The following is a 23,796-nucleotide window of genomic DNA, read 5'->3' on the forward strand; positions in this document are numbered from 1 at the left end:
GAGAAAGTAAAACCTGTATCAAGGCATGCAGTTTATGTAATATGGGATAGAGAACATTTTCTTTTAACAGGTATGTACAGTACATAACAGACCAACCTGATATTCAGATCCATCATTTCTTATCCAGTTTCTGTTTCTGTTGATAAGAGACAGATCCTCTCTGCACTCCACCAGAGAGATGTCCACTCACTAACAGGTTGTCTTCAGGTTGTTGGGCTGTTCGTGAAGTTTGGCCGGAGACACCAACATGCTCCTCTACTGCATCGGACCGTCTTCAGTCTCTGAGTACTACAGCCAGTGTCGGTCTCTGGATCATAACAAACAAAAACCATAACAATGAGAAATGGAGCGAAGGAATACATTTTTACTACAACTCTAACAACAAGCCTCCATTACAGAAATGTGGAGTTTCAGAAATATTAACACTTCCATAATCATTTCTGGAGCTTGAATCTTCGAAGAATCCATGGAGGGATCGGGAGGGAGAGGTTAGGCTGACGACTGGAGATTCATCCGCAACCAGACTGGTTCTAATATATACAAAAAGGCAATAAAAGGATTAAAAGATGCTGCAAAGCATATATAAGAAGACACAACAGCGGGAATAATGCTCTCAACGTGAAAAAGTCTTTTACATTTTTTTCAAAGGAAAAAAATCGATCAGAAAGGTTGATAAATCTGACCAATATGCATGTAAACGTTCAATATAATGAAAAACATACTCCAGATTATTACAGATCTGTTCAATTTAGCCAATAATTTGATTAAATGTTAACCGGCTCGATATTTTTCCAACATTTATACTCCGCTAACATTCGGCATGCTAAGCTAAATATGCTAACACCGAGCCGTGTGGCGAACGTGACGTCTTTCATACAGGTTGAGCTCAACTCAAAATAATAGTTATAAACCATCTCAGAAAAAAAATACTTACCAAGCGCAGTTAATAACTCAGACATGTGGAGAGTAAATAGTCCTGAAATGATTTGGCTTCTGTCGCTTCGCTTCGGTGGGAACCTGTGATTCTGGGGCGGAGGCAGTGAATGAACTCCTTCAGTGTTGGAGCCGCTGGTGGAGTTCAGAGTTCAGAAGTCAAGAGTTATTGATTCCATTTTAACACCTCTAGATTTGATACGGAAACACTTTGTTTTAACACTGGACTTTAACTACTAATAATATACACCCCAGATTTACATAAACAGAAAGTGACTCTATTAGAGTAAAATTAACTCTACTTTTGCACAAAGTCTAACACCAAAACATTTAACACTTTTGAATTTGNTAACACTTACATAATCATTTCTGGAGCTTGAATCTTCGAAGAATCCATGGAGGGATCGGGAGGGAGAGGTTAGGCTGACGACTGGAGATTCATCCTCAACCAAACTGGTTCCAATATATACAAAAAGGCAATAAAAGGATTAAAAGATGCTGCAAAACGTATATAAGAAGACACAACAGCGGGAATAATGCTCTCAACGTGAAAAAGCCTTTTACATTTTTCAAAGGAAAAAAATCGATCAGAAAGGTTGATAAATCTGACCAATATGCATGTAAACGTTCAACATAATGAAAAAACATAATCCAGATTATTACGGACCTGTTCAATTTAGCCAATAATTTGAATAAATGTTCACCGGCTCGATATTTTTCCAACAAATACTCCGCTAATATTCGGCATGCTAAGCTAAATATGCTAACACCGAGCCGTGTGGCGAACGTGACGTCTTTCATACAGGTTGAGCTCAACTCAAAATAATGGTTATAAACCATCTCAGAAAAAAATGACTTACCAAGCGCAGTTAATAACTCAGACATGTGGAGAGTAAATAGTCCTGAAATGACTTGGCTTCTGTCGCTTCGCTTCGGTGGGAATCTGTGATTCTGGGGCGGAGGCAGTGAATGAACTCCTTCAGTGTTAGAGCCGCTGGTGGAGTTCAGAGTTCAGAAGTCAAGAGTTATTGGTTCCATTTTAACACCTCTAGATTTGATAGGGAAACACTTTGTTTTAACACTGGATTTTAACTACTAATAATATACACCCCAGACTTACATAAACAGAAAGTGACTCTATTAGAGTAAAATTAACTCTACTTTTGCACAAAGTCTACGAACACCAAAACATTTAACACTTTTGAATTTGCTGTGTAGTCATACAACTTGAAATCAACAAAACATATTTTTTGAAAATATGTTTTGAATACATATTAAAATATAGATATAGTATAATAAATTATAACAAATTTTTTTTAGCAAATTGAAAAATTTGCTGAAATTAAAGAGATAATTAAACAACATATAGGCATCTGTTCCATCAAAAATAGCTTAATTTAAATAACTTGAATATATTATAATTTACTTATTATTTTAGTAACAATAAAAAATGGGACTTTAAAAATTAAAACAAGTAACAATGACGCCCCTGTTTGATTTTTAAAGCAGATAAATCGAAATAACAAATACATTAATCGAAAACAACAAAATAAAAGTAAAATTTTAAATGTACATTTTTGAACAAAATTGAACAAAATTCTACTCTTTTGTCATCACTTTTTAAATTTTTTGTAATACTTTGTGTTTCTGATTTAAAAATAATTTAATGTTTCAAGATTAAATTTATAAACATAATCTTTCATGAGTTAACGGATTGCCCAGAGGAGCATTTTAACAGGATGTTTTATTTTTAAGGGCTGGATTAATCAACAGGTGTTTTATTTTTAAACCGGAAGCATTTGGTAGTGAACGCAGCCAGCTTTATGGCGGTGCACCGAAGTGATCGGGACTAAGGGAAAGACTTTACTGCCGTAGCTCCTGTCCGTTTCCCCCCACTTCGAACGGAGACTTTAACTGGACAAGCGGGAAGTTTGCGCCGGATTTACGGGATTTAAGCCGCCGTGGAGATTCTCGGTACTTCTTTGTGACACGCTCGGGGCGGCTCGGAGTATCTGTCCCCACCACCCCTCCTCCTCCGCTGGCTGGCTGCTAGCCTCGGTTACCGCTGATCAACATGGTGGCCTGCTGGTGAGGAGAACCCCGGAGCTCCGTGAGGGGGAATTTTCTGTAACTCCATCCGCAGCCCGAACCGTTTGCGGCGGCAGACACCAAGGCTCCCGAGACATTACCTTCCCGGTGGTGGTTTTATCCGCGTGTTTGTTTGGTTTCTGTGGCCCAAACGGCGGTTTTGTGGTCGTTAAAAGAGCGTGTTCTGTGGACCGTGGGTAATTGGAGTTAACCTGAAAAAAGTTCCCACCAGACCGCCTGAAAGTTTCCCGACAAGTTTGAAACCACATCGGAAAACCGTGAAGGATTAATTTAAGCATTTTTATTTTTATTTTCTTTAATGACGGATGCTGATGATTTGGTGAGCAAGTGCAGTCTCCTGGACCACGTCCATCCTCTGAAATCCTTCTCATTTTTAAGATTCTTTTTCTGTGTATTATTATTCTGGATTATGGCATAATCCGAACCGCAGCAGGCCTGCTGATTTGGAAGTAAAGATCTGTTTTTTTTGGGGTTTTTTTTGATGGTGGTGGTGATGACAGAGAAAAGCGATGGTGTCCCTTCCTTATGATTCTGCCTAGAGAAGAGTTCATTACATGGAGACTCGCCTGACATGCCGAGGAAGGAGTTGCCACTACCACACGGTTGGGAGGAAGCCAAAGACTTTGATGGGAAAATTTACTACATCAACCACATTGAACAGTCCACCAGCTGGATCGACCCTAGAGACAGGTAGGACATGTGTTTCTGACCTTTTACCTCTGACAGGTGGCCCTCAGGCCCTGATAAGGCCACAGAAAACGACCAAATTCTGTCAATCCCAAACCTTTTTTTTCCTATAATGCTCTCCTAATCTCCCGAAGCCGTCCTGTTCAGCAGTTCTCCAGACTTTATGGAGAGATTTTAAGTTTGTCACCAATTTCCAGTTCAGTTTTCTATTAATCATGTTGCAACCACAAATTCCAGTATATTTAATTGAAATTTTATGTGATTGTGATATAATATGATTATATGGTCTAATCAAAGTTCTGTGGCTCTCCAGCCAGTCTGGACACAAAGAACAACTTTCTTTTGACTTGTTGCATAAAATGCTAACATATGACGGTGAATAATGTATTGAAACATGACAATATGTGAAGAAAGCTCAAAGATTCTGAATATTTGTACCAGCAACCTGAGACACATAGTCAATTTATTCCATTTTTTTTTTTTACGGAATTGATGAACTTGTGTATTTTAAAATTGACGTGAAATTATAATAACTTTTAATACAATTGAGGCAGAGATGGTGTGAATGAAGTATTAAAAAGTTGTACATTTACTGAAACTGCAAAAATAGGGCTAGAAATTATAGAAAAAGGTCACAGCAAATACTGTGGAGACGCAAAGTGGCAAAAAAAAAAAAAGAATACAAACAGTTTCTAACCAAAATAGTTAAAGTTGACACTTTATGAGCTGGATGTTTTTTTTTTATAACTTCCATATGACGCTAAGAAATTCAAGGTTTCAATTACACTTCAAGAATTACAATATTTTTCAAGGACAAATGGAATTTTTTTTTCTTCCCACAAATTTTAAACANAGACCTTTAGCAGGAAGTGAATCATTGGAAGACAAAATTGTAAATCAAAGAAGTGCGAATTTTAGTTTAGAACAAATGTATGCTAGCAGCAGGCACGACAGAGAAATTTATTGAAACTTATACCCCTTCATCATGGAAACCACATGAAGAAATTCATATGATGCAGCTTTTAAATGGAGGGGTAAAGATCTGGCCGCTGCACGTAAGCTCAGCGTGAACAAATCCATAGTTCGGTGATGGAGATGCAGGGCTGCTTCCTTAATAGCAGATTTCTTTGTGGAAAACCGAGAGCGGCGGAGATACCAGTGGCTTATAGCCCGGTGCTGCTTATATATGTATGTTTTCATTTTTTATTTTATTTTTTTAACTTTCTGGGTGCAACTTATAGTGTGCGCTCTTTAGTCCGGAAAATACAGTAAACCAAAAATTGAGGTTAGTCACACTAAAAACTGAAGAAATCTATAGGGGGACAAATATTTTTCCACACTTTTGTAAATTAATCAAACTGAATTTATAGCTAATATCCTCAACAGGTAACTACAATGACAAGACTTAAAACTTAACCAAAAAATTTAAATTGATCCTTTGTTCTAAAGAATATCCACTGAGCTTTAAAGTAGTTTATAAAATCACACTTCTAAAAAATTCATTTGGACCCTTTTAAAGAAGTCTCTCTTTCTCCTCCAAAATGCATAAATTAATATTTAATGGGCTTTTTTCGGTTTCACTCTCTCACTTCAGAGTGTTACGTGATACAGCAAGGTTGTAAAAGAGGAAGGAATTGTTTTCATCCATCTGCAAATTGAAACCCAGAATGTCCTCAGACGGGTTTTTAAGGAGTCCTGAGCGGGACGGGCAGATGTTGACACATTTCAGCTAAAACAGCTGCAGTGATGAGACGTCACATCAACAGCAAGGGAGAAATTTATTTAATACTAAAGTTGAGAGGAGCGGGCATAAACAGGACCTGAAATATTCATCTTCTGAAACTTGCTTACAAACTTCTGAGTTGTTTTGAGACTAAATAAAAAAATTACAGAACACATTTTAAGATTTTCTTTCATCACATGTTGATCAAGGATTCATTCACACCAGTCCTGTATAGTTCATGTGTCTAGATATTCTGGTTTGTTTACGGAGGATTGAATGCATAATCAACCTCTGATGGGAACCAAAAGATGAACTCTGGTCTGCTTAAAAACCTACGTCTCAGACTGGTTGCAATGAACTCTGGTGCAGTTCAAATGCATATGTGAACGCCAAGAGGACCGGAGACCACTCCAAAAGCAGGAAGTGGACTACAGTGCAGGGAATTCTGGGTAAATACAACAAAAACAAACACGTATCTAGCGATAGTAGTAGAAATGGCTCAAGGCCATTTTGCCAACAACAAAAGATAAATCCTAAAACAGTTCAAATTTGACAGCACTCCATTTTTGTTTACATTTTCTGAAAAGGCATTTGCTTAGTTTTTGTGTCGTTTCTTTCAGAGGTTTTAGGCCACTACAAGAGAGGAGGTGTGAACAGGTTTTTTAAAGGGTTTGGTTGGTTTGAACACAGTGCAGTGTGAAATCGAACTGCAGAAACTGAAAATTTAACATGTTGCAGTTTTGATCCTCAATCGAACCAAGTTTACCGGAATATCAAGTGTGAAAATACCCTTAAAACTCATCCGTTCTCCTCTAGCACGTGGCTAAAACTGATTTGTTTTAGTAGTAGATTCAGATCTTCTCAATGAAAAGTTAAAGTTAAATTCAGTAATTAAATCTTTTTTGTGTGTATTAACACAGGATATTCACTTTTTCTTTCATACAAAAAAGACTAACAGAGGTACTGATCTATAAAGTAACAAATAACCAATTACACAAGAGAACAAACAACAAAATAAATAAAAAAGGGAAATACATTAAAATGGCTGCCATTAAGACAAATACAAAACAGAACATAACCAAGCGGTGGGTTTTGTTCTTCATCTTATTGATATTTCCTGGTTTTCAGAATTAATATTTTCTTTTTCTTTATTATTGCTTGTTTGACTTTATCTACGGTCACACAGATAGTTTGGGTAGAAGGGGGAAAGAGAAGGGGAAACAAAAACCATGCCAGAACAAAGAATAAGAAAATAAATCAAGGATAACTAAAGAACATGTTTTGTGATCTTATTCATAGGTTCCTACATTGGAGAACCTTCAAGTGTCATTAGTTGGAAAATATTAGCTGTATCTTTCGAAGATAGAAGAAATGCATTAAACATTGCCGGGTTATTGGTGGAAACATCCAGCAGCTTTCCCAAAGAAGTTCATTTTTACTCCAATTAAACCAGTCATGTTCTGCTCATTCAGAGTTTCTAACACATAAATACTTCCTGACACACCGACTAAACGACTTGTTTGTTCTGCATACATAACTTCCTGTTTTCTCATCTGAGCATAAAACCCATTGATCTTTGGTTTTCGTTCCGACTCTGATCTCAGACGAAGAAGTCTTATATTTGGACGAAATCCTCTCTGTGATCACACGAGGATCTTTCATTTGCTTTTGCAGAACATGAAAGAGAATGATCTCCGTAATGTGGAGTGGTGATTACTTAGCGAGTGCATCAAAGCTCAGGGATGGCTGATAACATGTACCATACGGTGGGAGTAAAAACACTCTTCCAATTACCTCCCCCCCCTTCTCACCTCGGTTTTCCCCCTGCAGCCGGCCCTGCTCTATTATCAGAGCCTGAATACATTTTCAGCCAGACTTCAGAGCCACATAATTGAAGGTAATGAAAGGAGTTTGATTATAATTACAACAAAAAAGGGAAAGAAAATAAGGCAGTGTTGTTATTTTCTGGGGCCCTCCAGATCAATTTGGCGAGTCTTCATTACCATGAAGGCATCATGTGTGTTTTGCTTTGTGTCAGTGGGAGAGAGCCCATGCAGGTGTGAGATGAAGGAAGAGAAGAATGGAGACGCTCTTGACGACTAGAAAACAACAGAAGGTGGGGAATTACAAGTCCTCCAAACACAGAGGGAATCCAGGAGGGACGGGTTTTCTCTGTTTACTCCTGGTTCAGAAACATATTTCTCCTCACAGCACAATTAGTTTCCTTCTGAAAGCTTTGAAAAACCTATGAAACACCTATGAAAAATATCTATCCCCTTTGGATGTTTTACCCTTTTATTGCTTTTTCAGATCAATCAGTCAACAAAAGTTGGCTTTTATTGAGAAACGAATTACCAAAAACAATCCTGCAAACTAGGGCTGCAACTAACGATTATTTTAGTAATTGATCATTCTATGGATTATTTTGACAATTAATCCTGATGATTAATTGATTAATTGGATAAAAAATAGGAAGATTCTCATTCATTAAACCGTTTGCAGCTTTTGTGCAATACTATATATCTACTAAAAGATGGAAATAATTCAAGTTAAATATTCTGCCAGTGGAACTAACACTTGGTAAGGTTTTTCTATTTTTGCAGTGTAGGGCTGATCTATTGATTATATTTTTTTTTGATTATCCGATTAATAATCCGAAAGCAAAAGGTGCTTCACAGGATATTTCTTCTCTTTACAGAATCTGAACCAAGTGAAGGTAAAACTACACAGAAATGGTTTGAAGATAACAAGGAAGATGTTCTAGAATGGTCTAGACAAAGCCCAGACGTCCGTCTGATGGAGAATATATTCAGAAAATCTAAACGGAAAATTTGATGCAAAAAAACTAAAAACGAGGATTTGTAAAATATTGGAGCATTCTCATGGTGCTCCAACATTTACTCGATTGTAAACAGGAAAAAAGTTGATAATCTCAATTTTTGTCATTCTCACTAAACTCCATTCAATCAGATAATAAAAAAAAAAATATATTTCTTTGCTACCTAGAGAGCTGCCTGCCCGCCTTCTTTCCTGTGAACCTGGGATGTTAACATGACTCTAATCCTCGCTGCTAAGCCGACTCTTGTCTTTGCTCCTTGCCCATAAAATTTAAGCACCTCTGGCCGCTCCTGCTCTGCGCTCCGAGCTCTGTACTGTATTTATCAGTACAGTCGGCTGCGCTGCAGTTCCCTCTCTAAGCTCTGAGGGGAAAACCAGAGGCACGCACCGCCTCAGTGAGCAGTGCTTATTCCGGAGTTGGAGTCTGATTCGAGGCGGGACTGAGCGGGATGCAGCTCGCAGGAAAATTTGTTGAGGGAATATCGGCTGACCCAGTGACTCCAAAACCTCTGCTGCGCTGCAGAGTTTTATTTAACTCGTTGGAAACAGATTTGGCAACAACTGTAGCAGAATAAAAATGCACAGGTTGTGACTGGTTCAGGGTGTTTTTTTATTTTATTTTACAATTTTAGGACTTTAAAGGGGACTAGTTATGCAAAATGCACATTTTGAATGTGTGTCTCTACCAGTGGTGGAGGAAGTACGTACAAAAGTAAAAGTACAAATAAGCAGGCAAAAATAAACTCTAGTAAAAATAAAAGTACCACCTTAACATTTTTACTAGAGTAAAAGTACAAAAGTATTGACTTTTAAAATTACTTGAAGTATTAAAAGTAAAAGTCTGCTGAATGTATCACCTAATGACTAATACAATATCATTAAGTGTACCTATTATATTTAATTTTAAAACATCAGTAATGTACCGTTTTAAAGAATAATGCTGCATATAAAGCATGTTTTTATTGTGTTTACTCTCTGAGATGTATATTTATATTTGTGATTCTATTAAATAAATTTAATCAATATCATTATCAACTCAAACTCTTTATTCTGCTTTGGTCCCATCTCTGTGCCATAATCCAGAGGTCTCATGCCACCCCAAAGAGATAACACCCTGGGCGTTTACCCATATTGTCCATGTCAGAAACCACCACCGACTGCACCATTAAACATAGAAATTAAGACAACGCCCTAACAGTAAACAATGCTCAAATATGAACTATGACTGTTCTTACTCTGTCTCGCTGCATGAAGCCAATCAACATGTATGTTTTGTATCACCTATAGACCTATCCTAACCAGTTTAAGGTGGCATAATGGATCACCTATAAAACCAAACATGCATTTTAGATAAGATTTAAAATTATATTTCTTTACATACATAGATTGTTTTAGGTTGATAATTATGACTTGCATTGTTAAAAAGATAAGTAACTCTGGTAAAAAACAAAAGGTAAACATACCTTTAATTAGGTAGTTTTTGAACCATCATGTGACACACGATGGTCTGAGCTTTGACACCTAGAGGTTCCCCCTCTGCTGCTTTTTAAACCAATCATGACATCATTTAAATTTCCATTAGCCAGCGCAGGCACAATTTCTTTAAATATCTTATTTGAAAAACATGGAGATGTGCTGCAGTACAGGTTTATGGGGTGTCAATCAAAGGAAAAAGGTTGTGATGTCGCATTGACAGTGTCAAAAGTGTAAAGAAATATATGATATTTGTAAATATTGGTCATCAGGTGCATTATTATTTGAAATTGTTACAGCAGGCTAACATAACTTTCCCAGTTAATGTGAAGTGATTAAGAGGCTTTTATGCTAACATAGCAAACAGCTAACAAATAAAATAAAAACAAACGGGCCTACATATTTCCAATTTGTGAAATATTCAGAAATGGAGACCAAGCAACACCTCTTCCAGTTAACAGCTCTTTAACACAGTTCATGTTACATTACAAATTCATAGAAATGAGTAATCATAGTTTTAAGGCCTAGGCCCCCTCCAACTCATCAAGCTTGCAAATATCCATTCAGATTGTGGGAAATGAAGGAATTTGTCACAAGAAATGTAGACAATCGATACATGTGGCTCACAGAATCCACACAGTAGGCCCAAATATATTGTAGTTTAACTTTATAAGAATTTCAACCTTCAAAAGTGTAGTATTTTTTGTTGAAAACCCAATGTCATCCTAAACCCAAACAACAAAGCCCATGCCGCCCTAGACGCGAAGCCGCCCTGGGCAGCTGACCACGTTGTCCATAACAGAAACACTTACTTTTGACGCCTTAGATTAAAACCAAACCGTCTGCAGCCAGACTTCTCAGAAACAACCCAGAGAAGATATTTAAGGAATTATTCATTGTTCTCTCTACATGTTGGTTCACCAGCGTCTCTGTCCTGCTGGGAGTCTGTTAGTGGATCTGACTGCACTGCAAATAGCTCCAGCAGCCACTGACAGCAGCCTCATGGATTTCCAATGACCTCAGTTGGGCCAATTAAAGATATACGGAGAGTATGATTATACATTTTATTGGAGGGGAAGGGAACAATGGGCTCTGTAATGACATGTGACAGCTTTATTAGATGTCTCCGTTCTTTCATGTGTTAAAGGAGTGGACAGCTTTTCTGCTGTTGCTTTTATATCGGAATTCATAAGATATGATAAATTCATAATAATACCCTCTACTGATGTTAACAGGTTTAAATCAAACATATATTTACTTCCTTCTGTGAGCCAAACTGAAAGTTAACTGAAGAACCTGCTGGGAAGTGCTGGTTGCTATGGTGATTCCCACCTCTTCTTAGGAGCAGTATAAATATGTAGACCTCAATAAAAAAGAAAAAAAAAGACATTCACTAAGCCATGTTTCTATTGATCTTAACATTGTACAAATTGGAATTATGAAAAATAAATATGCTTAATGGAAACAGCAATTTGGAAAAAAGTGATGTTTTTCAATAGGTTTTTGCACTAGGGTGAGGTGGTTTTTCAGCTGTATGGAAGGTAGTGTATTTCAATGGAAACACTCATGAGTCGTAATCAACAACCGGTTGTTACTAATGGCAAAAAACACAAAGAAAATAACAGGAAGTGCTAGGAGGATGATGTTAAATGGCTTATTGCAGGAACAATGTTAGTCCCCTGATTTTAAGTTTCTATTATTGAATGTTTTTAAACAGTAACAGAAGATCACCAAAGTTTTGTGCACATTTGTAATAGAAGCGCAGCTATCGTGAGAAAATTTTAAACTGTATCAAAGTAACTCTTCAAAAAACAAAAACACTGCTCTACAAAAGCGCTCAAAGAAGTCGATTTAGACCATTACACATAGAGTTAAACATTTCAATCCTCCATTTCTTGTAATTATGGCTGAATGATACTGAAAACAATTCAGAAAACTAGAAAATAAGTTTCCTCTAAATGCTTTTCCAGAATGAAGTTAGAAATGAAACCTTGAGCCAGTTTGAGTTTCTCCAAACAGATAAATTTGTTTTCCTTTCTCTCTTGCAGGGCTTTATGCATATAAAAGTTCCTGAGATGGTGGAATGACACACTGTTTTGACTTTGAAATAAATACTGCAAGAAGCAGTGCACCTTTCCATGACCCGGCTCAGAACGCCACCGGTCCTGTTGTCTCCCATCTGCGCCGCCGTCTGCAGGGAGGATCCCTTCAGCGAGGGGTCTGACAGTAATGAACTGTGACTCTGTCAGGCTGGAAAGGTGGCGATGAATGTAGATGAAGTGGAGGAGTAATTGCTTACATGGAGGTGAATGTCAGGGATACTGGGTCTAATTTTTATTGACTTTTATACTCTGTTAAGTTCAGTAATGTTGGACATGATAGCAAACATTGCTTTTAGATGCCAGAGCCTAGTCATGGAGAGATACTATCACGCAACTTGTAGATAAAGAATCACAAAAGAAATTGCCTTTGAGGACTGGACTTGAGCAGCCCTAGTTTAGTTTTTGTCTTCCCTTAACGTAGCCATAATTGACTAAATGTTCAACAATCAAACTGTCTTCAGTTCAAAGACTAAGCATTGTCTGATTGATGCTCTCCTTATTTGCCAGTTTGGGTGGACATCCAAGTTTTGGTTGGTTTACTTTTCTTCCAAACTTCTTCAGGTTTATAATGATGGATTGGATTTTTGAGACGTTCAAAGTTTGGAATATTATTTTGTAATCTATCCCTGACCTGTCTGCTGTTCCTTGATCTTCATCATGTTGTTTGCTGACTAATCTTCACAAATAAACCTGTGTGGCCTTCAGAGAACAGCTGGATTCATACAGAGATTAAGTTACACCCTGGGGTATAACTTAATCTAAAAGGCAAATATTTGCACTGGATTTTTACAGATTCATATTAAGACATCAGATCCCAATAAAAGCTCATATCACCGACATTTTTACAGTTTGTAAAGTATAATGTAATGATATAGATAAAGGGTGTGAATACTTTCTGTGGCACTGTATATTTAGAGTTGTTAAATTATATAAACAGTCTGATGTTTCTAATTTGCATGGTTTTAATCAGTTTATCTTGTGTTTTCGTTCTCTGGTTGTTTTAAACATGCTTCATGAATAAACTTGATTTAATTTAATTATCCTCACTGCAGGTGATTTAAGCTCCTTCACAAAACAACCTGCTGTGCAAGACAAAGAAGATCACAGAAGAAATAACTCAGCCCTTCCACAATGCTCTTAAAGGATTTCCTTACAACAAGTTTATACAAACCTTATTTTTTTATGTCCTTCACATTATCTGATTTATTCGGGTTCATTCTCTTATTTACAGTTTACAGAAAAATTCCTGCCTCTTTAAACAATTTGAAAATGTCCAGGTGATGATGTCATTGCTTTGGAAACTTCTGATAGGTTAACTGATGTTTTTGAGTTAATTGGAGGAATGCCTGTGTCTTGAAACATGTAAGTCAACTCAAGAACAAAAGCCAAAGACCTACTGAAGATGCTGCAGCAACAGAGTTATTATTGACAGTGAAACATGTCATTTACCATCACGGACTGAAAGGCCAGTCAGCGAGGAAGAAGCCATTACTCCAAAGGAAACATAAACAATCACATTTTAATGTCAAATATGATGGGTCTGACAGCAAACACTACACCGTGTTCCAAATTATTATTCAAATTCGATTTAAGTGTCACAAAGATTAAATTTGTTGTTGTGCTATTAAATTTATAGATGGTATTGTGTGTCAGAGCTCTTTGAATCACTATAATTAATTTCAGAGATCTAGGTTGATTAGTTTGTCTGGTGAGCTCAATTAAAGGAAATCTACTTAAGAAGGATGTTCCACATTATTAAGCAGGCCACAGGTTTCAAGCAATATTGGAAAGAGAAAAGATCTCTCTGCTGACAAAAATCATCAGATAGTGTAGTGCCATATGACAAGGTATGAAAACATTAGATATTTAACGAAAACTGAAGCGTTATTATACTGTGAAGACATTTGTGGCTGATTCAGAACAGAGATGGGTTTGTGCAGATAAAGGCGTTATGAGGAAGGTTTCTGTTAGACAGATTCATCAGATTAAGATAGCAGCTGTTGCCCTTACAAAGCAGCAAACAGTTATTTGAAGCTGCTGGTGCCTCTGGAACCTCAAGGTGTAGGATCCTCCAGAGGCTTGCGGTGCATGAACCTACTATTCGGCCACCCCTAACCAGTGCTCACAAGCAGAAACAGTCACAGTGGGCCCAGCCATACATGAAGATTAATTTTCAAACAGACTTGTTCACTGATGACTGCTGTGCAACCCCGGATGGTCCAGATGGATGCAGTAGTGGATTGGTGGTGGATGGCCAGCATATCCCAACACGGCTGTGACGTCAGCAAGAAGGTAGTGGAGTCATGTTTTGGGCTGAAATCATGGGGAGAGAGTTGGTTGGCCCCTTTAGGGTCCCCAAAGGTGTGAAAATGACCTCAGCAAAGTATGTGGACTTTCTGACTGATCACTTTCTTTCATGGTTCAAAAAGAAGAGCCATACCTTCAGTAGCAAAACCATATTCATGCATGACAATGAAAGCTGCAAGGAATGCCACTGTCATTGGCTGCTATGGGCATCAAAGGGGAGAAACTCATGGTGTGGTCACCATCCTCCTCTGACCTCAATGTTATTGAGAACCTTTGGAGTATCCTCAAGCAGAAGATCTGAGGGTGGGATGCAGTTCATATTAAAACAACAGCTCTGGGAAGGTATTCTGACATCCTGCAAAGAAATTAAAGCAGAAACTACCCACAAACTCACAAGTTCAATGTAAGCAAGAATTGTGCAGGTGATATCAAAGAAGGGGTCCTATGTTAACATGAAACTCGGTCTATTAAGATGTCCGTCCGTCCGTCCATTCATTTTCTAACACCCTTGTCCCTTAGTGGGGTCGGGAGGGTTGCTGGTGCCTCTCCAGCTAACATTCCAGGTGAGATGCGGGGTCACCCTGGACAGGTCACCAGTCTGTCGCAGGGCAACACAGAGACAGACAGGACAAACAACCATGCACAAACACCTAGGGAGAATTTAGAGAGAGTTTTTTTGGACTGTGGGTGGAAGCCGGAGAACCCGGAGAAAACCCACAGATGCACAGGGAGAACATGCAAACTCCATGTAGAAAGACCCGGGCTGGGAATCGAACCCAGAACCTTCTTGCTGCAAGGCAACAGCTCTACCAGCTGCGCAGCCCCTGTTAAGGTGTTTTACATTGAAATAGCTTTTGATTTTAGTACGTGACCACTTAATGCAGCACATTCAATGAATGACCGTTTGCAGTTCTTTATAATTCATAAAACGTTTAGAAAATCTGCTGTGCATAATAATTTGGAACAGTGCATTTTGAGTTTTTATTTTTGACAAAAATACTGTTCTCACTGGGAGCTTTGTTCAGTAAAATTTGATTTATACTGTAATAGTTCATAACTTAAAAATTATACCGACCATCATTTGCATTGACCATTTAAGAAAATCTGAGAAAATATCATTTGCATTATAATTTGGAACACGGTGTAATCTATGACAGAATTACAGGAAAGGAACCAGAATCAAGATTGGCCCAGTCAAAGTCCAGATATCAACCTGACTGATCCTCGTTGCATCATCCCTTTCTGTAGTTTTACCTTCTTCCGCTCATTAAACTGCAGTGAACAGCAGCTACATGATAACTCTCTAAACGAGTGAAGTCATTTTCATGTAGTGCTCAAGCTGCACTGTCTGCGTCTCATCTGGTGGAACAGTTTCTGGTTGAGCTTGTCCAGATGTCACAGTGATACACAGTGGCACCCTTGTGTGTCAAGTTGTCCTGCAATGCAACAAAACTCCATCACTTCCTCAACAGACAAGACGTTTAGAGAATTCTACGATTACAGATGTTGGGATTTGTGCTTAGTTTCAGAAACTAACGTCCAGTTGACACTAATCAAGCTAATTTCAGCTTGCTTGGAAGAGTTTCAGTCATAACTAGGAAAGTGTGAGTCAGAGTTGATCTTTTAAAAACAAAACATTATCCTGAACCTGGCTCCCCCTGCATTTAACTTGATCCCAGTGAGCAGCTTTTTCCTTTTTGCTCCTTTCATGCTTCCCTGCACTTCTTCCTGCTAACGCTCTCTCCGGTCTCCTGCTGCACCTTCCCATGTCCCTTCAACAGACAAACCCCAAGTCACGTTTTGGTGGATAAAAAGGAAAAATGCACTTTTCTTGTTCAGCGACATCGCATAATGTCCTAGCAGGCTCTGGGAGATGAATTACAGATGTGTGGTTCATTCTCTCATAGAAAAAGCTACTGTAGCTGTGTTTTCATCAATGTTTTTTTTATTCTATTTTATATTTTTTATTCCCTTTTGAAGTATCACATTGGAAAAGGTTGATGTAAATTTTTTAATGCTCACTTGAGGTGGCTTATAGCTTTTCTGATAAAGTTAATGTGCTAAATGGGAGATGGAAAACTGGTGGTTCTCTGCCTCACCAGAGGCACAAAATTAGAGAAATTTTAAAGACTTTTTCTATTTTTCTGAGGTGTTTGATCCAAGCTAATTTACACCCTTTACTTTCTGCTATTAAAGCCATGCATAACGTCAATATTTGACTAAAATTACCTGGTTGATTCCAGCAGATGGAAACACACCTACTTTGCGTTTTCTTTTTTGCAAAATTTTTAAGGTTTGCTCAAAATGAAACGTCTCTGCATCCTCAAAGCCTCCTTTTTAATTCATTTGGGGCATGGGGATCATAGTTCAGATATTAGTTGAGCTTTTGAAATGCTACTCAGCTGCTCCTGGTTATAAAACAGATACATTGTTGCCACGGTTATGCATCATAACCATTAAAAAATAAGTACACTAACCATTACAGCTTCTCAGCAACCAGAAACAGAGGAAACAGCTGTCAAAACAGGCAATGAATCAACCCAAAAAAAGATGAACAAAAGCAAAAAAAAAACCAGAACAAATCAGAACCAACTCAGCAGAACTAACATAGCAGAGCTAACGTAGCATAGCTAATGGTAGTGCTAATATGGTTTTCTTTCCACTGTGTGAATTAATGCATATTGAGGTATATTTGATGTTTGAATTATTGAAATAGGCAGTTATTGACATTTTATTTGGCGTCTCAAGTATTCGCTGTGGTTCCTAACACCTGTGAGGGCCAGATATAGTAGATTAAATTTTTTGCCTATGTAGAAAAAAAACTCACAATTGTATTAACTTTGTGCAAAGGCAGACTAATGCCTGTTGTTCTTGTATCAATCTTCCAGACCTCTGAGATCTTCTGGTTCTGGTTCTGCTCTGCATCTCCAGAACCAGAACCAAACATGGAGAAGCAGCATTCAGCTTCTATGCACCACAAATTTGGTGCATTTGGTTAAATCAAGGCTAAAAACCCACCTGTTTAGCGATGCCTTTGATGATCAGTTATATAATTATAGTCTTGATGATTACAATAATGACATTTGGCAAAATATAATGTTTATCGCTGCTTCATAATTGGTTGTTATATTATGTTTTATGGCGTAAAGCACTTTGAACTGCCTTGTTGCTGCAATGTGCTACAAATAAACTTGACTTGTATAATCACTCCATCCTGGAGTGAGATGTGCAACAGGTTGCTTAATAAAGCTCAGTGAAGATGCATCTAAATGTCTGCAGAGAAATAAACTATGCAGGTAGCTTAGAAGGAATAATTTGCTGTTGGAAATCTCCATTGACTTTGTGAAGTCACTGGATGGCTGTTCCGGCTGTGAACTCATTGCTTAGCAAATCCATCCACTTAGCATATCATCTATTCAGCTTCCCTGGTCGAATATCTGACCTCCCGAGGTCCCCGGCTGCATAAATTTCCCCCTCTTCCTCCAGACCCAGAAAATGGTAATTTCAGCAGCGGCTTGGTAATAACCCTCACGCTGAGCCTCGCTGTCAAACAAATTTCATAATTTCCATTTAATTTAATGCTGAAATCTCGTGACACGGCCCTGTGAAACAGAGAAAGCCAACATTAAATCTGTCAACTCCTGCAGGCAGATTACGTTTCCCATCACGCCGCGGGACCGTCTTTGTTGCAGCTTTAATTGTATGCAGATGCTTTGTTTGCACCTCCTCACTGTTCTCGCTGCACCTCTCTCTGCTCACACAGGAAATCACTTGTCACGTCTCCGTCGCTCGGAGGCTGTCCAGTTAAAATAGCTCTGTCACTTCTTATCTCCCGTCATAAGCGCAAAACTCGTTTGTCTAAAGGACTACATGTCACCTCCTCTCCCCCAGAGTCCTGCTGGAAATATGAGCTCCTCGCTATCGCTGCTTAAATTTCCTCCCTCTGAGGAAAAGCTTAAAAAAAAATCCTCCTCTATCCGCACTTTGCAGGTTGTCAACTCGAACATGAGATCTGAGGTCTTTACTTCGTTCTCCTTATGATGCTAATGCGAGCTTCGCTTTGCATTTAATCCACCCCGGTTTGATACATCCTCCAAAAAGCCCCTTAAAACCAACATCTTGAAAATGTTTCGTCCAGCTGACAAAAATCAGCATCTTTTTGGACTGACGCTTTGGAAGGCCACTCACCCATCACCCGCAGTCTCTCTGCGCCGACCACCACCTCCTGCTCATCAGCGGAAAACAGCAGCTTCCCGGAGGTGGATTTGACTTCAAACATCTTCCCTCGCGCTTTAAATCCGCTGGATCCTAAAGCGAACACAAACAGAGAGAAGACATCAAAGAGGAGGACGGAATCCTCATCAGTTCCCTCTGGAAATAAAAAAAGGGAATGGTGAAGTGTCCTACAGGCCTTACTGGCTTACTGTATTTACTCACCTGTGTTGTTTTAAAACTAACAAAGTTCTTTAGAGCTGTGAAATTTTGACATTTTTTCTCAAATTTTTGAGAGTAATCTCAAAATTTCTGAGGCACTCTGAGTTTTTATTACCTGTAAGCCACAATCATCAAAATTAGACAAAACACAGGCTGGAAATATTTCAGTCTATGGAAAAACACAAAATCTTACCAAGTGTTTTTGGTCTAGTTTGTAGTCCAAATATGGTGGTACACTTGAAACAAGACAAAATTAACTTTCAACTAACATTTCAACAAGATATAGGAGCTTGTCAACAAATCCTTAATATTAGTTAAAAAATATTAGTTCACTTACAAAAATACGTTATATAAGGAACTAGTACTTAAAAAAAACAAAAATACTTTACTTTCTAATCTTTTTCACAATATTCAAAAAAGTTTTTTCGATGTACCTATTATGGATAGATGCACAAAGAAATGGATGAACAATTCAAAACAATTTTAAAGCATAATATTCATTCTAAGAGATAACTCATATTATCCAAGTACCTCATATTATCCAAGTCTGCTACTAAAACCTGCAGCTGCTGTGTTTTAGTCCTGCTGGCAAACTAGTCCAACTGTGGTGACTTCAGCAGTTAAATTTTCATTTTTTACTTTATGCATTTAGGCCAAGACAGCCTTCTATTCTTGATGGAGTAATGCTTTTTGTATTTCTCCATCAATAAAAGACTCAGTAAATTTGTTTATGAATTGAGCAGAAAGTGGGTTAGAGAGCAACACAATGGCACTAAATGTTGAGGTTGCTCAACCAAAAAATGGCTTGATAAGAATTACATTAATGTTCAGCAATGGCCAATTCAAAGTCTTGACCTCAATACAAGAGAAATGGCATGGAAGGAGCTGAAGCGAGTCGTTCATGTGAGGAAATTGTCCAAGAGAAGCTGTTGGTTTGTTCAAATGGGCGAGATGAAATTCAGCTGAGCGTTTGTGCAGTTAGTGGAATGTTTGCAAATATTGAGCCACAAGAAGCTTACATTGTAGAATAAAAATGTTTGTATGTTTAATTATCCTGGCAGTATCATAAGAGCTGGTTCTCCTTGAAACATAAATTCTTAAGCATTATATCAAGTACTTCATCAGGCCCCTCTTAATGCCTGGAAAATATTTTTCTTCTTAAGTGTAGCTGAAGAAAATTAAAGCTTAGAAATAGGATACAGACTAATAGTGTAATTTTTCTATGTTTATTTAACTGGAATTTTTTTACTGTGACTTTACTAAAAAAAATAGTTTCTCATCAATTTACTGGGAAAAAAATACTTTAAAAGTCTGTTATAGTAAACTGCCGAGGCTTGACAACACTGCTAATAACTGATAGGGTAATTTTTTGTCTCACCTGCACCAGTAACTTTGTTATATTTCTATATGTATTTATAATTACACTTATAGGCATTCAGTACTTTTTTCTGTTTACTCTGGTTGCCAAGCAACAACAATTTGTTGCCAATTTACTGTTGAGTCTTTGTGCAATGGCAATAAAGAAGCATAAGTTTAAGTTTACAATTATTGTCAATCACTGAAGCTAACTGTGCTGGTCACTGGTATGATGGGGCTAATTGGTTCTAATCTGAAAGATTGATTGAAGAACATTACTGTCCAGCTAATTAACTGCTGCACAAATTATACCAACCCTCAGTTGTTGAAAACCATTGATAGGTTTACTAATGCTAAGCTAATTGGTGCTAGTCAGTGCCACGCTGCAAACCCAACAAGATTTGCTAAGCAGCACTACTAGTTTTTAAGACAGTTGATACTGTAAAATTAACAAAGCAACAGCATTCTTCATAGAGCCAATGATATGGTTTGTGTTTTAACATAAAACCATATGTAAAAATGGTTTTATACTAACACATAAAACCATTTTTATGTTTCAAAAATGTTTAAAATATAACCATTAAACCATTTTAAAGATGATTTTAGTTTAACTCAAACTAAACAAGTTTCAACAATCAAGACCCAAGAACCCATTTGGCCTCACCGTTCATCTCTCCTCACTGCTCTGATTTGCTGTCAGAATCTTTCTCTGAGCTGGGTTTGAACTCCTTTATCAGTCTTAAATCAGATTGTGTATTATTTATTTATTAACTCATAGCCCAAATGAGATGCTCTCATAGGCCATTAGCCATGGCAATGACTGCTTTCAATTTCACTGGCAGATGAGTAAAAAAAAAAAAAACATTAGCTAAGTTACATCCAATGAGGCCCGCTACCATCTGAATGTAGACTTACCCGCTGTCCTCCTACTCTTTAAATGGTAATAACTGGATTGATATCATAAAATAATCGGAAATTGCAGACAGAATATTCTTACTTAACGATTTTCCACTAAAATTTATAATAACATACCTAAAGACGTGTCAAGAAGAAGCTTCAGCAAATTTGAGAAAAAAAACCTCTGGTGCAAACAAACAAACCTGAATGGTGTCATGACCAACAGAACAACACAGGCGAATGTGTCTGACCTTAATTGCTTTGTGTAACCTAGCGGCAGAAAACACTCGCCTTCCAGTGTGACTGATTGACAGAAGAGCAATTCATTGTGTCATTCTCCAGGATGATTCCAAGTTCCTCCTCATAACATGAACACAGCTTAGTCATCTGAAGGGAAAAACACCAGGGCAAACTCGGTGAGTCTCTCTCAGAGCCAGAAGCCAAATGTCAGCTTTTCTAATGTGAAAGACACTTCCTGGGCTTGTTCACACAGAGTGAGCACCATTCATTCAACGCCATCATCTCCTTTGGGTTGAGACGGGTGCAGAAAGTAAAGGAGAGACTGTGATTATGGTACAAGAAAAGAAACGGAGGCTAAGCTCATGAAGGGCATATTTCTGAGGATTAACAGGATTTAAATGAACTGGAAATGATGAGCTAATATTACCCAGAATAACACATCTGCAACACAAAACTGCTCTTACTCCTGCTTGAATTGGCTTAGAAGATGTGAAACTCTTTAAAATGGCAATTTTGCAATCAACCAATTTTAGAAGTGACCTCGAGTAGGTTGAAAATCCTCAAGTGAGGTTGAATTTGAGAAGGTCAAGTGGGCCAGACTCCTTCCAAAGTGATGGAAGAAACTCAATGACATTTATTGCAAATCCTTGACAGGAGTTGTTGCCACTAAGAGTAGCACAATTAATTATGTTTAATGGGGTGATTATTTCTACACAGAGTCAGGTTTGAAAATAAAATCATCAATTGAAAATGTGATTTATATTTACTTGGTTTATTATTCGTCTGATTTTGCTATTTATAAAGATGGATCAACTCTTTAGGTAGCATCAATAAGGACTGTGTCTTATGAGAGTTATAAGGCAATAAAAGTAAAGACACCAAGTGAAAAAATGAACTCCCCAAAAACTACTACTACTGAATGACATTAAGTTAATCAAAGGATTTTTTTTTGCTCTTTGAATGTTAAAAGTTTAGATTAAGATACCAAAAAGGGTCCATATTTTTAAAACTCATTCAATTTTGTTTAAGGCATTTTCCAGCAACAAAATAATTTTTCTTCATTAAAACTACAAAAATGGTTTTGTTTTGCCTGCTCAACAACAACCTAAGCATGCAGTACATTAATGAAATACAGTAGTCCGTCTTTTGAAGTAAGTGGATCTGTAAAATCATGACAGACCCGAACACGATTGTTTAGACAAGCAACCAGTTACCTAAAGTTTTGGGGGGGTTTATTTTCCATTTTCTTTGTATCAAAATCTACAATCATCAACCAGATCGGGATTTGAGTGTAAAATATGGTTAATAATTTGTGCTTAGACTAATATTTTGTATTATAAGAAGAGTAAAGTAAAATCTTGCCATAAAACCTTTTGTGTCCATCTGGATTAATCAACCATGTTGGCGTGCAAATTTACACAGTTACAATCCCAACGGATTGCAGTCAGAGGCCACAGAAAATAATCCCAAAGGCCACAAATTATTTTTGACCACCCCTGGTCACTGAGAAATACCACAACAAATTACTGTCAGTCCAATAGATAGAAGAAAGGATGGCATATTGCTTGTATAAGCAAAATACTTGTGTAATTTAAAAATAGGTTTTAAAAGTGGTAAATAAATGTATGTGTACCATCCAATGTCTGAATTTAAAAAAACTCTTGTGTAGGTGGAATAACATGATAAAAACAAACAAACAAAAAAAAAATACTGAATTCCCAGAAAATCTTAGAAAAATAAAGTTTTTCTTCAGAGGATCCAATTAAATGTTCCATTTGCAGAAATCAAAATTTCTGTGTGCAATATGGGAGTAAATGATTTACAGTTATTACTGTGAAGAGAGGTGAGATGGACAGATTGGGTTTGGTGTATGTGTTGCTGATCTAGATGTTATCTGACCTCTGAAACAACACATGAAAGAATCATCAATGTGCTCCATGACAGCAGTGGGTGTGGCTCCTGCTGAGTCCTACCTGTGACGAGCTGCGTGAGCAGCTGGTTGTTGCTGTTCACGATGTTGACCGAGACGTTTCTGGATGACTGCAGGAACAGTGGGCGGCCCTGCGGAGAGATCCACCGCGTTATTCATTTAAACACTCAGCCTGGATCAAACAGCACAGAGCTGCCAACAAACCCAGCATTAGACGTGAAGCTCCTTTATTTGCGGCATACGTTGCATGTTGTTTACATACGTAAATTTTGATGACAAAAAGACGATTCCTTTACTTGCCAAACTCCCTCCGCCACGCCCCCCAAAAAATTGCCGTCCACAGCCATGCTGCAGCAGTAGAACTACAACAAGAAGGGACCCAGGATTGAACTATGGGGTACCCCACATGTGATTTCTGACTGTTACCAGTTACTAATTGACTCAAAGAAGCCCCTGTTATTTAAGGAAGATTTGAACCAATTAAGGTTTGGAACAGAACTTAATTGGTTCTGTTCTCCAGTCAAAACAATCAGTCAAAGTCCAAAGAGAAACTCAGAAAAATCTTTAGAAAGCCTGAACATTAGACATATTCAACCCTTTTTTGGCAGGCCCTTATTTGCACTTTTTCCAAGCTGATGAGAAGCAGCAGTTATTGCCCCCTGTGGGCTTGGTGTGATACGTCCTCTTGGGTCTTTTAATTGCATTTCGGAGTTAAGCTTAACTCCAAAATGAGGCCTGAAGTTTTTGCCTTTGAGCCATCAGATCAT

General features: G+C 37.8%; 1 protein-coding gene and 1 long non-coding RNA gene across 5 annotated transcripts in view; one reads left to right on the top strand and one right to left on the bottom strand.

Annotated features, from left to right (window-relative positions):
• The window catches only part of LOC107837806 (uncharacterized), a 2,746-nt gene extending 2,202 nt beyond the window's left edge, over nt 1-544 (top strand). The window contains exon 2 of the long non-coding RNA XR_001663849.1: nt 81-544. This is a non-coding gene — a long non-coding RNA (uncharacterized LOC107837806). The remainder of the gene's footprint in view (nt 1-80) is intronic.
• The window catches only part of sgcd (sarcoglycan, delta (dystrophin-associated glycoprotein)), a 208,334-nt gene that overhangs the window by 42,733 nt on the left and 141,805 nt on the right, over nt 1-23,796 (bottom strand). For all 4 annotated transcript variants that reach the window (XM_016678248.1, XM_007565491.2, XM_016678249.1 and 1 more), the window contains 2 exons: nt 23,073-23,160; nt 18,361-18,480 (listed from right to left, as the gene is read on the bottom strand). In XM_016678248.1, the coding sequence (XP_016533734.1) occupies nt 18,361-18,480; nt 23,073-23,160 (208 nt within the window). The remainder of the gene's footprint in view (nt 1-18,360; nt 18,481-23,072; nt 23,161-23,796) is intronic.

Source organism: Poecilia formosa, unplaced genomic scaffold (assembly GCF_000485575.1).
Source record: "Poecilia formosa unplaced genomic scaffold, Poecilia_formosa-5.1.2 Scaffold177, whole genome shotgun sequence".
NCBI classification, from domain to species: domain Eukaryota; kingdom Metazoa; phylum Chordata; class Actinopteri; order Cyprinodontiformes; family Poeciliidae; genus Poecilia; species Poecilia formosa.